Genomic DNA, 16,221 nt, shown 5'->3' on the forward strand with positions numbered 1-16,221 from the left:
TTAACTCGTAAAACAAACTGCAGTCAGAGGTTTTACTTGAGTAATCATTAAACAAATGGCACTGAAACGTGCGCTGAACAAAATTAGTCTGTTCAACAGTTGTTTCTCGTCGACGTTATTTGATTGACTGCAATGTAATCCAATTACTAACACGCATGCTATTTGTGAAAGCGGAACGTCTTGTGGGATTAGCCAATAGAAATGTGGCTAACACCGAGGGGGTTTGTGTATGAGGTCATTGACTGACGAATAAGGTTGAGAGTTGTTACGGCTGCAGCGCTGTGTAGCTCCGCCCCCGGCTTCCATCTCTGAAGTGAAGGGACGGCGCCGCCGAGTCCTCGCCTTTTTATGTATACATTTTAGTAAATAAGCTAGGCTCTTCTTCACATTAGAAGTATTAACCGACGGCACTAGGCGAAAAAGCGGGTTCCCGGCTTCGTGGTACGCTGTTTGATTACTGGCTGGAACTATAGCTAGCCTTTTATTATCCATTTTAACTTTACTAAGCGGCGTTTTCCGCCGCCCGCTCACGCTAACGTTACCCCCGTGTGTGAGTACGGGCCTGCAGCGCTGGTTTGGCCACGAGGACCGTCGATACCGTTGAAACAGGACGATGGCGGAGTTCGGTAACGGACTAGCAGAGGAATCCCTATTAGATTCAGACCCAGGACATCCCGAGCTGGAAGACCCGGGTGTCGGTGATGAAGAACCCGGGTTAGAAGAGGGAGAGGCCGCGATTGAAGACCCGGTAAGTGAAGGGCATTGTTTCAGCTGGTAAATCCGATACAGTTAGATGTGATCAATCTGAAATGCTTGGTGGGTGAAGGTAATAAGGTTTTTTTTACAGATTGTGGGTCACATGCCGTGTGTCTTACTGTTATCGCCAGGTCGATATTAACCGCCATTGTGGGTCACGCAGTGCAGTATAAATGGGTGGTGACATGCGTGGTTTCGGTGGCCATCTTGGCGCAAGAGAGGCGCCAGTTTCTCTGCGCCAGAGAGCAGCGCGTGCTGCTGGGGAGAAAAATCCTCGTCCGTAAAAAATGCGAAACGAAGATGCAGGAATAAGTCAGGGGCGAGGGTAGTACAGGTCGCCGCTATTAGCCGCAGATTGGCGAGTCTACCTGCTTGAGAAGGCGACCTGCTTACGGTAATTTTATTTTATGCAGTTCTAAGTCGCCATTATGCTGCTGCTGCTGCCGCTGCCTTTCAACCGCCGGCGTAAGCTCATGCAAATGACCGAGTGAAGGTAGGCTAACGCTAGCGCATGGTACGGACGAGCTTCAAGTGCTGCAGCTAGACGTGTAAACCATAATCACCAGAGGAAACCGCATTCGCGCCCTACGCTGTTACTACTGCGTTGGCTAGAGTTACTACCATTAATAACAGAACGGTGAATAGCTAGAGAGTAGGCTTGTTAGTTTCCCCCAGCTGGGGTGTAGCTAGGCGGCAGACGTGCACCTGACCGTTGTTGGCTTTTCATTTTGGACCACGGCCGGTGTTGCGCATGGCATGGGCACAGGCTGTGGGGCGTCTTTATAACAACAACCCAAATTTTAAGTTCCCAACACTGCACGCTCGTGGCGTCGCCCCCCTAATACCTGTGCAGCATGTTGCACGCGGCACTGGGTTAGCGGCATCCAGCGCAGCGGGTTGCGGTATTTCAGGGGCTGGGTTTACATCCTCCACTGTTTTGCTACGGCGGGGCGGGAAGAGCTTGCACCGAATATGCGACAAAACCGGTAACCACAAGCTGCCACTATCCGTGTGCTCGTGCAATTGCATACACAGTGGCGCGCGTAGCTGAAGGTTGTCGACGTTTGTTGTGTCAGACTATGAGGCACGTGCTGGAAACGGGGATACGACTCCAGCGCTGCCATCGCGTGCAGTCTTGTGCATTTTACTCCTGTCTGGTGAGACCTGGGCTCAATATGGTGTGTCTGTGTGTGTCACTGCATCCATTTGACACAACGGGCTTTTTACGTTCCACGTTGTGATGGCACAGACAGCAGCCCTGGGCAGGACTGAGTGGCTCCCACTGTGCTGCAGTGCACCACTGTCAGATAGGAGGGACCTCTCATCACTGTGGTCACCACAGGAATATTTAATTTGTTGGCACTTAGCTTTGTGTGGAGGATACTTTTTTTTTTTTGACCGCGGACTTGTTTATGTCACTGCTCCGATCAATTTTTTTTGAATGTCATGAGGTAAATGTTATAAGAAGCAAACGATTCATTCATTACTTTATTAGATCTATTATGTAATTGATTTGTAGCAGTGATGCTGACGTGCTAATCCTATTCAGATGGATGTTTTCAAGGGATCAACGGTTTGTCATTTTATATTAATAAATTGCCTGAACAGACCTGAACAGGTCTTTAGTCCGCCGTAGGGCCACACATGGTCAGACAACCATTCACACTCTCACCCTTTGAGTCTCCGGATAGCCTAACTATGTGTCCTTGCTCTGTGGGAGAAAGTCATCGTGTCTGGAGAAAACACAGACACACACACACACACACACACACACACACACACACACACACACACACACAGATACAGACAGACAGACACCGAGGTGGCCCAGGAATCAAACCAAAGTCTCTCTTGGGTTTTTATTCTGACTTCATATTTAGTAGATGTTTGCTTATTGCTCATAGGAAAGTAAAGAGTGTCATAATTACTCAACATGAGCATATTTGATAGCCTCAAATAAGTGGTTTGGTTGTTTAAATATGTGTGTGAGAAGACAAGTAACTCTATAAACAGTGTTAATGAGCCACACAGTACACTTTCCAATCAAGGGAATCTTGGTGTAGATTTCTGGACTATGGCAGAGTCATTGAACCTACTTACATCTTTATCATAAATAAATAATCTTTTTTGTTGTCCAAATTCTAACCGTGTGACTTTTTTGTTTCCAGGAGCTGGAGGCAATCAAAGCTCGGGTCAGAGAGATGGAGGAAGAGGCAGAGAAACTGAAGGAGCTACAGAACGAGGTGGAGAAACAGATGAATCTCAGCCCCCCGCCAGGTGTGTGTAGATTTCGGTGGAGACCACAAGACTGTTCCTGAAGGAGTCCTTGTTCTTCTTTTCTTGTTCTTTGACAATTTGAGAATTATCTGAAAAATTAGTGCTTTTCCCCCTCTTCGTTACAGTCGGCCCTGTCATCATGTCCATCGAGGAAAAGATGGAGGCAGATGGTAGATCTATTTATGTCGGAAATGTGAGTAACTGTCTTGGTTTCATATCTTGTCGTCTTACAAGTGTTAATGGCATTTAACAAAATATTGTTTTAAATCAAAATGTTGACATATAAAGCCCACTTAAAAATGTAGATGCTTTGTCTTTTTAGGCTAGATACATTTATTCTGATAATAAAGCTGATACCAACCCAAAAACAACCTTATTCATGTTTTGTGAGCTAAAGGGTAATTTTGTGCAGGGAACATATTGTTGATTTTGGAGCGCGTAGTAAGTAACTCTGTCAATTGGATTGTATTATATAGTTTCAGTCTCCAGTAGTTCTTGTGCCTAACAATGGTGTGAAATACTGTGTTTACTGTAAACAAACAGCATTACTGTAATTAAGGGTTGTCTCGCCTAATGTGTCCTCAGATGTCTTTCAGGCTCATAGTATATTGGTGAGAACTTGTACTAGACAGTAGTTTGAGCTCTACAGCTGTGAAATCCTGTTGTTATTGTGGACAGTGTTGCACTTGGAATTCCAATAAAGGCGATTTGTGTTTAGTTGCAAAGGGAAAATGCAGGTAAAATTTGAAATGTTTATTTCTCAAAAATACTAATAAGTCATACCTCTTCAAAGGTGAATAAGTAGCATTATGTGGCCAGTTACACTCTGTTCTGTTGTCACTAGTCAGAACATAGTTGTGCATTCAGGTTAAGTCACAGGCTAACACGTTGGATGAACAGCGTGATGTTTTTGACAGTCTTGTTAAAACTGAGCATGGAAGATGCCATAATCTGCGCTGTCAAAATTGTAATGCATCCTATGTAAATCTGTGTGTTCATGTAATCAGCTATGTTGACACTTTTTTTCTTTCCTGGCACTAGTGAGATTTGATTATATCAACTAATCAGTGAAAAGAAAAGCAGTGTCCATTTAAAAATGAGAACTGAATAGATTAAAAAACACTGTATTATGTTGATTTGGTTCTACACATTTTTGAATTTTTACCATAAGGTTTAAAACTCTGTAAAGGTGATGTTATATTTATATGTATGTCTGTTCTGATGTGTAACCTTTTTGTCTACAGGTGGACTATGGTGCCACGGCAGAAGAGCTTGAGGCTCATTTTCATGGCTGCGGTTCAGTAAACAGAGTCACCATCCTATGTGACAAATACACAGGGCATCCCAAAGGGTAAAGTAACACACTGCCCTTTTGACTTTGTAGGCAGTGAATGAGTAGAGGTCATCATCTTATCGGGCAAATAAAAGTTAGGCTCAATGTGGGTACAGAGATTTTAGGTGCACCTCTACAAATAATGGAACAATCTTAGTAACGGCAAGACAAAACAAAATCATTTTGCCAATCGACTGTTCAGGGTCATTCACACAAATCTAGAACAACTTGGTTCTTTTTGCTAGATTCATGATTATCATCATTGATACTTGCCCAGCTACAGCTTTTTTCAGCTTACCCATGTAGTGTATCTGGATTTTCCGCTTTATTTGTTCTTTGTAAAGGAAACGATCACAAACATAAAATTTGTACCTCTACTTATATTTTTTTTTCTACATTTGTTTGTGTATATAATTATTCTCCCCCTGCAGGTTTGCCTATATTGAGTTTGCAGACAAAGAGTCTGTTAGGACGGCCATGGCTTTGGATGAGTCCCTTTTCAGAGGAAGGCAGATAAAGGTAAATTTTTCTCAGATCATAGTTGATGGACTGAAGAAAAAGAAAACTTCCCCTATTAACAAATTTTCCAGGCTATAGAGCACACCTGAATTTAAGCAGCACCCATTAGATTTTAATAAACAATGCCTGTTACACGGATGGTTAAAAAAAGTTTTGCAAAAGTAATTAATCACTATTTACTGATTCCTTCTGCGCATGAAAACCACTTAATTTGTTGTCTTCAGTTTCAGAGGCTTGGCTTGGCTTTTGTGGAGCGTAGCAACAAATTGTCACAAATTAGCCGGACCATTTTTTTTTTTTTTTTTTTTAAGCCTCAGGGTTCAAAAGGTATAAAAACAGTAGCATCTTACCACTGCTGACCAGTCTGGTGCTTTGTCCACAGGTGGGCGCTAAAAGAACAAACAGACCAGGTATCAGCACCACAGACCGCGGGTTTCCACGGGCTCGCTTTCGTTCACGGGGAGGAAACTTCTCCTCACGTGCACGCTACTACAGTGGCTACACGCCGCCCAGAGGCAGAGGACGGGCCTTCAGGTGAGCCAATGCAAAGGTGCCTCCCACCTGGGACAGCACTGCACCTAGCTGTTTGTACTTCATGAGGCTAGGCAGAAGTCGACTTGGACAGTTTACAAGCTCTCCCACGGCTGATGAGACAAGTGGGTTGTCTCGCTTGTTTTTTATTTGTTTTGTTTTGTTTCGATTTAAATGTCACTTATGGATGGAATTTGTGAATCGCAAGATGATCTAGAAGAAAATCTAGATGCATTAATGTCACTAGTCCAGTGTAGGATTAATTCAAGTGAGCAAACTTCTGAGAGTTGGAAAATTGAGAGCATAGATTTCTTGACTGCCAGGAGTTCTGCCTGTCTACCCAGGATAGGGGTTTCTGTGTGAACACATCTTCTGTGTGCTTTTGAGTTCTCTATCCACACAGTAACATCTGCGACATCAGGCTCCAATACCAGAAATGTATTTTCCAATGCTTTGTGAAACCCCAAACATTTCAGGGCTCCAGTATTCTGATGAAACATCAGAGAAAAACGCAGCTTCACGTGACCTTGTTTTACTGTGATGCATTTGTAAATCATCTTTTTTGAGTTTTACAGAACCACATATCGCCTAGAGGACATCAGTTCATTCTGTGTACTGTAGCTGCTGAACTACCTCCTGTAATTGTACTCAATACACACCAGTAATGATCTAGTTATGTAGGTACACACAAAATATTTAGTTTCATTTAGGTATATGTGGTTCAGTCATTGGTTAACAGTTTGCATGTCTTTTCCCTAAGTTTCACACCACAGTTTACTTTTTTTATGCCATGACCCTTTACTACTTTATATTGAAAGTACTAGAAAAACTACACTAAAACTTGCAAATTGTTTCTTTATACTGTCAAAGTATGAAGCAAGACAGTTTGATTCTGTTATAATTGACAATAATTTAAATATTCTAAATAAATGTGCTTGGAGAATTGTAAAGGGATTTATTTTCCAGAGACTGATTCTATTGTCAGGCAGATGTGCTAAACATTCAGGATAGAGATCTCATCACACAGCTGTGGGAGTGAGGGCCTCATTGCATGTCACATCACAACCATTTCATTGGAGACGGACAGGCTCAGTGCACATCAGTCTGTTCTACCAGGGACCTGTTCCAGAAAACAAGGTTTAAACCAGCCTTGAACTGCTGAGTCAGTGGACCTGAGTTGGCTTAGTATGAGTAGTTTAAGAGTCATCTTCAATACAGCTGATGTCAGGTGCTGAAGTCTGATTGTTACAATAATTTACACAGATCAGTGCTTGGTCATCTGTGAGCTGTTGAGGATTGGATGAATAAAATTGCTGTTTATAAATACTGAGCAGCACATGATGCTGAAAATGTGAACTTTAACTCTTGAGTTCCATCGCAGATTCCAAATTAAGTGTGTTTTTTTTTTTTTTTTTTTTTTTTTTTTTTTTTTTTCTTGAACTGAAGACTTAAGTGATCCATAGCAATGTGTTTTTTGTGTGGGTGTTTTTTTTTTTTTTTTTTTTTTTTTTTTTTTTAAAGATGTTTGATCCTCTGCTTTGGGTGTTGTCAGTTATTACTGATTCGTAACAAAGAGGACCCTGGTTTTGATCACTGCTGTGCATTGAGACTGGTGTGCTTCTTCATAATGAGCCTGGGTCTGTCAGTGTGATGGCCTTTACGTCCGCTCTGTTGTTGGTCACTGTGAGTCCAAAATGTTTAAAGGATATGAGCAACTGGAGCTGTGTAATTTTTATAAATGGCATCATAGAAGAAATAGGGTTGATTTGGTGATATTAGACATCACAAGCGCTTCATTTCTCAGTGCTTATAGAGCAAGTCCCAGTTTACATAAAATAAGTTCCACACACAACTCCTCGTGGTAAGGCACTATCTGTGCAGTCGCTTGGTTTTAAATGTTAAGAATGCCACAGGAAGTGGAGTGACCAAATTTAGCACGCTTAGGTCCACACATGCACTGAGCCCAGAGACGACAGTCTGATTTGATGGTCATCTGGATCCTTCAGCCAAGCTCTGTTGCTTAAAAATTAAGATTTCCCAGGAGGCTGATGCTGCTGCAGAGCCTGGACTCGTGTGTAGAGCCCTTTTTATTTCAGAGAAACAGGAGCAAGAGTGTGCCAAGTTTCCTGGCAGGCCGCTGCTTAATTTTATCTCTGCTATTTTTCTTGCTTCATTTTTGATTTGGCTCTAGACTCTCGAAGTTATATATGCAGTGAAATCCCTCTTCAGTAGCTTGAAGAAAGAAAAGACTTCATCCTATTCAGTGCTCTGTTTTAGTGTGTGCAGCTCAAGGTCAGAATCTCTTTAAACACTTTGTGTACTCCCACACATACCAAGAAACCCCAACCCTGCCCCTTGGCTAACTTGGATTTAGCTTCACCCACAGAACAAGGCACAAAAGATAAAGTTATTTGATATTAAATCAAGCCTCCACCAGTTAAATTTACTGACAGTAATGACTGAAAGATTTATAGTGGTGTCCAGTCAAACCTGGTAGCACAACTCACTTGTGCCTTGTTGTGTGCAAACTGCACGGCCTGTTGGAAACATGGAATTTCACAGTGCTTGCCTCTGAGTTTTGTTAAAGGATCAAAGTTATGCTGGGCTTTTTTTTTTTTGTTTTGTTTTGTTTTTTTTCCTCTTTCATGAGACTGAAGTAGAGCCATTTGTTAGAGTGTAACAGCTTCAAACTACAAAGACGCTGAGCAGAAATATCTGCTCTGCAGCTACATCCATGAATGTGGCTGTGGATGCAAGCCAGGAGACGCAACAGCTTCCTGTTGTCCCCATGCTTCTCGTGAAACGGGTCCGTGTTGTTGCATGTACATGAGCTGGCGCACACACTGTCTGATTCACTCCCAGATACGAGGGTTCATTACTGCAGCCTGACCACTGGTTTCAGTCCCAGTGTGACCTGTTTGTTGCCACTGAGCTGTGTGAGTGAGGGGGTGGCGCTCGTGTATCTGTGTGCGTGTTCACGTATGTATGTCCTGCTTCGGGGGGTTCTGTGTGTGGTGCTGTTTGTCCTCAGTCTTCCCCCGCAGTGACCCCAGAGGCAGCTCTCACCCAGAGAGACGCCGAGAGAGAGAAAGAGGGAGAGGGAGCCTTGCCGCCCCCCCTCACACCCACACATTGATTATTTCCTCCTAATATGTGGAAATCAAAAACTTGCTCTCCTCACACAGCTTCGTTCAGTTCCGTCCTCCCAGACTGATCAGAGGCTCAATACTTTTAACACATGTCTGTTTACTGACCTGTGAACACTGGTATTCATCTTGCTGATCTATTAGCCCAGCATCTGTCCCCCTCCCCTCTTCTACTTGACCTCCACAACTGAAATATCAGCAGACCCTTTTCTGCCCATAGCGGCACGCATACACAACTATTCTATGACATCACACCAGGAAATTGGTGCCATCAGGAAAAAAAACTCACCCTCTTTTTCTCTCTCTTTTCCAGGGGCCGAGGGCGAACAACATCGTGGTATTCCCCTTACTAAACACCCCTCCCACCCCTCTCCCCTTACTATCAATCCTTTCTGTTTCTATTTAGAAAACACACACACAATGACAAAAAGCCCCCACCCCTCCCCAACAATAAAAGAAGAGAACCCCAGAAGAGAAAAAAAGACAAAAAAAAAAAGGAAAAAAAAAAATCCCTATGGTGGACACAGACTGACTGCCGCAGTGTGAGGTTGTGTGTGAGCGTGCGTGTGCTGAGGTTGATGCGGTCAGCCCTGGTAAGGTATCAGTTGGCCACTGGGGGGGGCAATCCAGTAGCACATGTTTTTGTTGGGTATTTGGGGAGGGTGGGGCAGGGGAAAAGAGAATGGTATGGTATCTCAGGCTGCAGATGTGTGTCCTTGGTCTGGCTGTGACCTCCTGCTTTCACACCATCAACACAGCCCACCCACTCACCCTCCACCGCCAGTAAGGGGGTAACGAAACAAAATGCCGTGTTCATGTTTTTGTTGTTGATGTACCGTTCATATGTGAAGCTTCCAGTAGCCACTGTTTTAAGTTTGTGGTTGAGAATGTATCACCCCTCTCCTATCCCAAATCTTTGCCTGCTGTTCTCTTCCCCTCCCTGCATTTTGAAGTCATGCTGACTCTCCCCGCCCACCATGGTTTCATACTTCAGTATTCATTTGGATTATCGATGCATAATATTATTTTGAACTCATGGATGGGCCTTGTCGTCATGCAGCTCCCCCCACATTCCAGCCCACCCTCTGTCCTCTTTGTCTCCCATCTCTCATCTTTCTCCTCCCCTCCCTCCTCCCCCTCCTCTCTCTGTATATTAGACCACTTCTTGTCGTTTCAGGTTTCAGGACCAGTGGAGGCTGACGACCCCTCCCCAGGTTGCGCCGGCCCCCCCCACTGTCTCCGCAGCGTCTATCTCTCTCTCTGCTCCCACTATGCACACTCACCCCATCCTGTCCGTGTGGGGGGGCGGGGGCGGGGGGCAGGGCGACCACAGGCCCACAGCAGGGGGCATTTACTACAACAGCAAGCGCTGATGATGCTTTTACTTCTTCTATACACTATGTCTCTCAAACACACACACACACACACACACACACTCACCTGTTGAACGCAGCACACCGCAGTACAGACGGCACTTAACCGGCAGCCAACATACCACATGATTTCTATCCAGAGAGTTGGAGCCAGCATAGCTGAGTGAGGAGGGCAGGACCAGAGCGCAAGGGGGCGTTGGGTGTACAGTGCGGACCTTAGGGTGCCCCCTTTCTCTGACTTGGCGCAGTGCAGTCACGGCTTGTCTGAGAAGGGCTGAGGAGCTAATGGCATTGATTAATAATTAAGGGGGCAGAAGCTGTTGCTCTAGGGTGGGGACAGACAGGGGTGGGGACTGTGGGGAAACTTTTTTTCCTCGGTTTTGATTTGTTTTTGGGAAAAAAGGGGGAGTGGGGTTGAAGAAATGTTTTGATTTTTTTATTTTTATCCCATGAGTCTGTAATTAGAGGGAAAAAAAAATAAAGACATTGTGTAAAAATAAGACTGTTTGTGTGACTTTGTCCTGAACAATGATTCTGTTCTTCACGTTTTATGAAATAACCAGAACATGTACTTGATTAGGAACAGTTGTACTCTAGTACAGATACCATAAAACATGTTTCCACCTCTGTACTGAGGCAACTGGACTTTATTATATGGGGTTTGACTTTTTGTGTTGTAGGACTTGAGACTCACCCATCGCCTATTCTGGGTGGTTTATATTTATTAAAGCAAGTACACATTTGCACTCACTAGTTTAGAAATTGAAGCAGCAAGTGTTAAATATTTTACCAGTTCAATCTGTGGCTGCCCTCTAATGGAGAAAAATGAAACATGACTGCAAAGGTTTATTCCACGGACTAAAAACTTTATTTTCACTGCTTATTTGATGCCTTTACAGCTGTGGTAGTAACTAAATCTGTAAGAATTCCTATTCTGGTCTTCAGTTGGGCATCATGCATCAAGTCCTTCTGTGCTTTCTGAAAGCTGAGAAAGAAAAGTTTTATTACAACCCAAAAAATTTCTATAATGTGGTTTTAGAAAACCTACATGACCTAAAATACGAGTCAATATACTGAATACACAACACATGCCAACGCTATGGAAATAATTTAGTCGAATGACCCCAAAACTTTATGTCCTTACCTTTACGCTTTGTCGTTTTCTTCATGAGTTTCCTCCTCTTCTTGGGACGACTCATCTCTCCAGTCTGTACCAATTAAATCAAAGTGTTAGCACCAGCACCAATGTAATCTAAATACAAAGCCTTTGTTACCAAAAGTACAAAACGTATGAGCGCCTTAGTTAGCAGTTTGTATGGAGACCTGGATCTACCTGAGCCTAAATAAGCAGTATGTGATGAGAGCTCACCTGGTCATCGTCACCACCTGTCAGCGCAGTGATGTCACCGAAGTGTGTGATACCGCCCAGCTGTCTAGACATGCCCATTCCCCTCCTCCTGGCATTTTTCTGTGCCTTTGGCACATTAAGGCGAACCATCATTGATTCCTCAAAGTTTTTCCTGCAAAAACAAAGGAAAGAGATGACAAAGTATACTTCTAAATTACAAACCTGGTCATAGATATATTCTCAAATGTATTGACCGTGTATTTATTTTATAAACCAGTAACGTGGACCTGTATGTGATGATGAATTTGGTTTCCACTGACCTTTGGTTTTTCATAATGTTCAAACTAATTTTACAGTATTAATAAAACAGTTAAGTTAGCAATGTTAGTAATAGTGTTCATTTTCTGGACTGTCTTGTTAAAGAAGAATGGTACAAATTTAAAATAAATGTATATTAAAGATTAGATTTTGTCTTCTGTATATATGTTTACATAAACTGTATCCATGTTAATGAACACTTTTCTGCAAAAACATGAACTACAATGAACAACTAAAATAATAACAAGCAATGACTACTACCCAATCCTCTGGTTATCTCTCCCACTCAGTGAGCATGCGTGTACCTGTGCATGTCCTCGCGGCTCTGCCGTTCGCTTTGGAAGTCTCTCCTCTCCCTGATCTCCTCGGGCGCATCACTGTACTGCTGTCTAAGCTCCTGGATCACTGAGCTTCTCAGAGCTGCCCGTCGCTGACGTTCCATCTTGGCCTTCTTCCTATCTGCTTCTGTCATATCACCATCTACAAAGAACAACAGTTAAACTACTTTAAACAGAATTGTTTGTTATTATTTAAATAACGTGGTAATTTGAAAAAACAAAGTAAATCAACTTTACCATAATGCACTGGGGCAATCTTTGGAGGTACATATTTCTTGCCACTGTAGTGGGCTGCCGGCTTATCTGAAGCTACCTTTGGCTGTTCCTCATCTTCAGACTGTTCAGATTCACTCAGCTGTTTTATTAAGTACATGTGCAAAGAGGAATCACGATGTTACACTTAACTACATTCAATGCAAACGTGCAGGAATCAAAGATTTCTGGATGACACGGTGACTTACTTTACTCATGAGATTCTGAGGATTAGGACGCAGGTGCAGTGGGTCATTTTCAGCTAAAAGTCAACAAAAGCATAAGCTGCTGTTTACATCTGACATCAGACTTCTGGTAAGATAAAAGAAAATCATTTGATGCATGATTTCACTTATCTTTTCTTTCATCGTCTTACCTAAATGGCCGGTAACAGCTGTACGGACCAGTTTGTCAATCTGGTACTTCAGTTTGTGGTCGAGGGGTCGCATCTTTTCCAAGACCTTAAAAAAAACAGTTAGTGGAAGTATGTTTAGAGACACTTTGCCAGCTGGACAGATGTGACTTAAGTGTTTTATTGTTGAACATCTCACTGTTCTGATTGTGACCACCCTGGTCAATGCTTCGCTGTCTTTAATTTTCTCTCCCTCTGTCTTGAGGCTGATCAGGTGAGTGAGATCCTGCAGGTAGAAGAGCAGCAGGTGATACCGAAGGTCCAAGAAAGACAAACCCTGCAGAGAAGTTAGATAGAGAGTTAGACAGTCCGTCTGCAACCCTAATTCCAAAAATGTGTGAAGAGTTGCATCGGCAAATCAGGCTTTGAAACATAGAAATTTTAACATTTCATTAAAAACGGGTAACTCATTTTGTTTAGATGTCCCTGCTACAACATACAAGGCCTAAATCCTTTATGCATGTCTTGTCAAGTTACTGACATGTTGCCATTTACCTAATTCGGTGCCCAGTGCTCCTCTAAATGTTTTTGACATGGGATTTGTATATAGTCCTAACCTTTACTTTGAAAAGTGTACTGAGATTGAGGTTGTGAATTAGTGCTGTATAAACAAAGCTGAACTAAATTCAATATATGGAAGCATACTAGCATTCTTCATTATTTAACATGGAGTTTAAGCATTACCCACTACAGGCAGACAGACACAGTCCCTGCTTACCTTTGAGGTTTTAAATGCCCCATTTTTGACTTTCGTTAACAGGTCACGGATGTGACTTGTGACTGAGGCCACCTGTAGAAAATCATTCAATCAATCAATCAATCAATCAATCAGAGTCTCAGTTGTCATAAAAACTAATATCTACACATCACAATTGTCAAGATCTCCACTATCCACGTGATAATGGTTGAAAACACTGATGCCTCGTTCTTGCATAACTTATTATATCCTATCCACAACTTATTATATCCTATCCACAAATCAGATGCCGAATATCATGTACATATCCTATGTTGGATACATCAACACACACACGTAAGACATGTTATTCTCATACCTGTTCTGTGAGATTATTCAGCAGCTGCGTCGCTTTGGGGATATCACTTTCAATTAAATCCTACAAGCAAAATAAAGTAAGGTTAACACTGCGTCCGTTAGCATTAACGATAGCAACATGCAGTAAGCTAGTTGCTAGGCATCTGGTTAGCTCAGTATAAAACACGAAACATGTCAAGTACAGTTTCACATCAGGTTTTAATTAGTTAGGGTAACTTCAAAAGTTAATTTAAACAACGAAATGGAAAGTAACTGTTTATCTACAGTAAGTTATGACCGAGCTCTACTCACGTTGTCGATAGGGGCAGCCATTTTGATCTCAAATTCAATATGGAAGCCGCAGAGGGACAAACTGGAAGGGAACGAAGCGAACTTCCGGATCCTCAACTAGTGTTATTGAGAAAACACTAAAATAAGTTTTTAAGAAGCTATAAACTATTATTTAATAACGACGAGCAACACTGGTACTGCACTCTGACAGAAAAGAAAAAAAAAAGTGTGTGTGTGTGTGTGTGTGTGTGTGTGTGTGTGTGTGTGCGTGTGTGTGTGAGAGAGAGAGAGAGAGAGAGAGAGAGAGAGAGCATGTGTGAAAGAGCTACAGAGGAAGGGATGGACTGAGCATCAGCAGCACCTGTCACTGACTTAATAATTTTCAGAGCAACCTCACGAATATTCAGTTGGTGGAGCAGAGCAGTCATGGTAAGTCAGATAGCAACTCTTTAGTTAGCTCTTATATATGTAGGTGTTCAAGTACTAAATATACTTTAATAATTCTAATTAATTGTCTGTTTTATAATACGGTCCTGAAAAATGTATATTTTCAGATCTTAAATGTTATCATTTAAGTTTAAGTTTATATTTTTTCCTTCTCTTCCCTCATTCGTTTGGGTAATTTCCTGTTACTAAACAATTAATTTATTCATAAAATCTTGACTTTAGAAATACACTAAATAAACACTAGAGATTTTCTGGAGGAGAGAGTCATATATGCCAAATATAAATGAATTTGTAAGTTTAGGAGAAAAGTTGATTTTAAGTCATTAATTTTTTTAAATTGCTTTATTATTATTATTATTATTATTATTATTATTATTATTATTATTATTATTATTATTATTATTATTATTATTATTATTATTATTGTCGTTGTTGTTGTTGTCACTTTAAAAGTCAAAACACCACTTGTAGATTTTGACATGCCAAGCCACAGACTAAATGGTCCAACACAGACGATTTAAAACTAACCACTAACACTATTATACGTAAATTTTCACATCTGTGAAATGCTTAAAATATAATTAAACTAAGTCATATTCTTTACCACTTCGTCAGTAAATGATAAATTGGGCTCAGGTATGAATGGCACAGCAGTGAAAGAAAAAACAAGTCAAAGAATTTTTTCCTACAAACATTATACTGGAATATTGTAGATTTATGAAAAAAGTCATAGTACACAGTATACAGTAGTTTAAGTAGATTAATTAGGATTAATATTATCAAAGTGAATATTGGTTAATACATTAAATACATGAATTTATTATTATGAATTTGTTTTTCAGTTACTTAGGTAATAAAGCAAGTATAATACAAACCTCCCCAGTGTGGTACACACTAGTAGTAATAGTTACTTAGCTCTGTCTCTCTGCTCGTCTTGTGTTTCTTCATAGTTCTATGAGTGATGTTTTGTTGTGTCAAGGCCCAATTCCCACTAAATCTGCTGCATTTGATTCTGTCTCTTAACTCTTCCAGATGTCTGATTCTAGGGTGTCCTCTGTCATCCAGGAGTGGGCCAGCTCGTATCCTAGTCAGGCCCACTCCCTGAACCCGGTCTCCTCCAACCAGGTCGCCTCCACCGGGCAGCTGGTTCAGATGGACATGATTCCCTACGGCCAGACCCAGGGAATGATGCGGGTGGGCACCGAGGACAGAGTGGCAGGGCAGATGATGGGACTGCCGTACTTACCTTACTCCACATCCTGCGTTGGCAACACCTCGAGTATGGGAGGCACAAACCACCACCAGAGCCACAGCAGCCCTCAGCAGGTCATCAATTATCTAAACGTACCCATGTCTGTCGTTCTACCGACACACCGCTTCAATGTGTTTGTGCTTGAAAACCTCCAGGACTTCTCCCCCTTCCTCCTGCCGAGCATGAGGAGTCCCGTGCCGAAGAGGAGCATCAGCAAGGACAGCGCGGAGTACCGCATGAGACGGGAGAGGAACAACATCGCCGTGAGGAAGAGCCGGGACAAGGCCCGCAGGAGGATCCTGCTGACCCAGCAGAGAGCCGTGCAGCTGCAGGACGAGAACCAGAAGCTGCAGCTGAGGATAGGGCAGCTGACGCAGGAGCTGGACACTCTCAAACACATCCTGTCGCAGCGGCACCTGCAGGGAGGAGAGGACAGCGCAGTAGGAGAGGCCGGGATGTGAAGCACTAGTCCTTTCATAAACACACACACACACACACACACACACACACACACACACACACACACACACACACACACACACACACACAGACATATACACACACACACGCACGCACACGCACACACACACACACA

At 42.5% G+C, this 16,221-nt stretch overlaps 3 protein-coding genes across 8 annotated transcripts; 2 read left to right on the forward strand and 1 right to left on the reverse strand.

Moving 5' to 3' along the window:
* The first annotated feature begins 282 nt into the window (after positions 1-282).
* pabpn1 (poly(A) binding protein, nuclear 1) lies at positions 283-10,435 on the forward strand. Of its 4 annotated transcripts, none has more exons than XM_029146427.2 (7): positions 283-748; positions 2,925-3,033; positions 3,159-3,226; positions 4,278-4,384; positions 4,798-4,885; positions 5,268-5,419; positions 9,740-10,435. In XM_029146427.2, exons 1-7 carry the CDS (start codon positions 614-616, stop codon positions 9,933-9,935), a joined length of 855 nt encoding a protein of 284 aa, XP_029002260.1. In that variant the 5' UTR covers positions 283-613; the 3' UTR covers positions 9,936-10,435. The 4 variants fall into 4 exon arrangements, with proteins under 4 accessions (XP_029002260.1, XP_029002261.1, XP_029002264.1 ...); XM_029146428.3 differs by lacking the exon at positions 9,740-10,435 and adding an exon at positions 8,876-9,602 and having other exon boundaries at positions 285-748; XM_029146431.3 differs by lacking the exon at positions 283-748 and adding an exon at positions 987-1,249.
* Positions 10,436-10,780: 345 nt separating this feature from the next.
* On the reverse strand, positions 10,781-14,040 carry ngdn (neuroguidin, EIF4E binding protein). Its single transcript, XM_029146426.3, has 11 exons — positions 13,949-14,040; positions 13,659-13,718; positions 13,322-13,393; positions 12,743-12,880; positions 12,568-12,652; positions 12,401-12,453; positions 12,177-12,294; positions 11,907-12,081; positions 11,305-11,455; positions 11,080-11,143; positions 10,781-10,920 (listed from the first exon to the last, which is right to left on the reverse strand). Exons 1-11 carry the CDS (start codon positions 13,967-13,969, stop codon positions 10,895-10,897), a joined length of 963 nt encoding a protein of 320 aa, XP_029002259.1. The 5' UTR covers positions 13,970-14,040; the 3' UTR covers positions 10,781-10,894.
* Positions 12,288-16,221, forward strand: cebp1 (CCAAT/enhancer binding protein (C/EBP) 1). 3 transcript variants are annotated; one of them, XM_041070388.2, is made up of 3 exons: positions 12,288-12,506; positions 15,407-15,700; positions 15,782-16,221. In XM_041070388.2, the coding sequence occupies exons 2-3, from the start codon at positions 15,407-15,409 to the stop codon at positions 16,085-16,087; spliced, it is 600 nt and encodes a 199-aa protein (XP_040926322.1). In that variant the 5' UTR covers positions 12,288-12,506; the 3' UTR covers positions 16,088-16,221. The 3 variants fall into 3 exon arrangements, with proteins under 3 accessions (XP_040926322.1, XP_055363764.1, XP_029002265.1); XM_055507789.1 differs by having other exon boundaries at positions 15,500-15,700; XM_029146432.3 differs by lacking the exon at positions 12,288-12,506 and adding an exon at positions 14,227-14,356.

Source organism: Betta splendens, chromosome 4, assembly GCF_900634795.4.
Source record: "Betta splendens chromosome 4, fBetSpl5.4, whole genome shotgun sequence".
Lineage (NCBI taxonomy): Eukaryota > Metazoa > Chordata > Actinopteri > Anabantiformes > Osphronemidae > Betta > Betta splendens.

Excerpts from the sequence above, each read along its gene's own strand:
- ngdn (XM_029146426.3), bottom strand. The coding sequence starts at position 13,969 with ATGGCTGCCCCTATCGACAAC. Across the intron at positions 13,719-13,948 it reads TGGCTGCCCCTATCGACAAC|GATTTAATTGAAAGTGATAT; the intron begins GTGAGTAGAGCT and ends TTTTGCTTGTAG. Across the intron at positions 12,653-12,742 it reads GGGTGGTCACAATCAGAACA|GTCTTGGAAAAGATGCGACC; the intron begins GTGAGATGTTCA and ends GTTTTTTTTAAG.
- cebp1 (XM_029146432.3), top strand. Across the intron at positions 15,701-15,781 it reads GCCACAGCAGCCCTCAGCAG|GACTTCTCCCCCTTCCTCCT; the intron begins GTCATCAATTAT and ends GAAAACCTCCAG.
- pabpn1 (XM_029146427.2), top strand. The coding sequence starts at position 614 with ATGGCGGAGTTCGGTAACGGACTAGCAGAGGAATCCCTATTAGATTCA. Across the intron at positions 749-2,924 it reads AGGCCGCGATTGAAGACCCG|GAGCTGGAGGCAATCAAAGC; the intron begins GTAAGTGAAGGG and ends TTTTGTTTCCAG. Across the intron at positions 5,420-9,739 it reads GGCAGAGGACGGGCCTTCAG|GTTTCAGGACCAGTGGAGGC; the intron begins GTGAGCCAATGC and ends TTGTCGTTTCAG.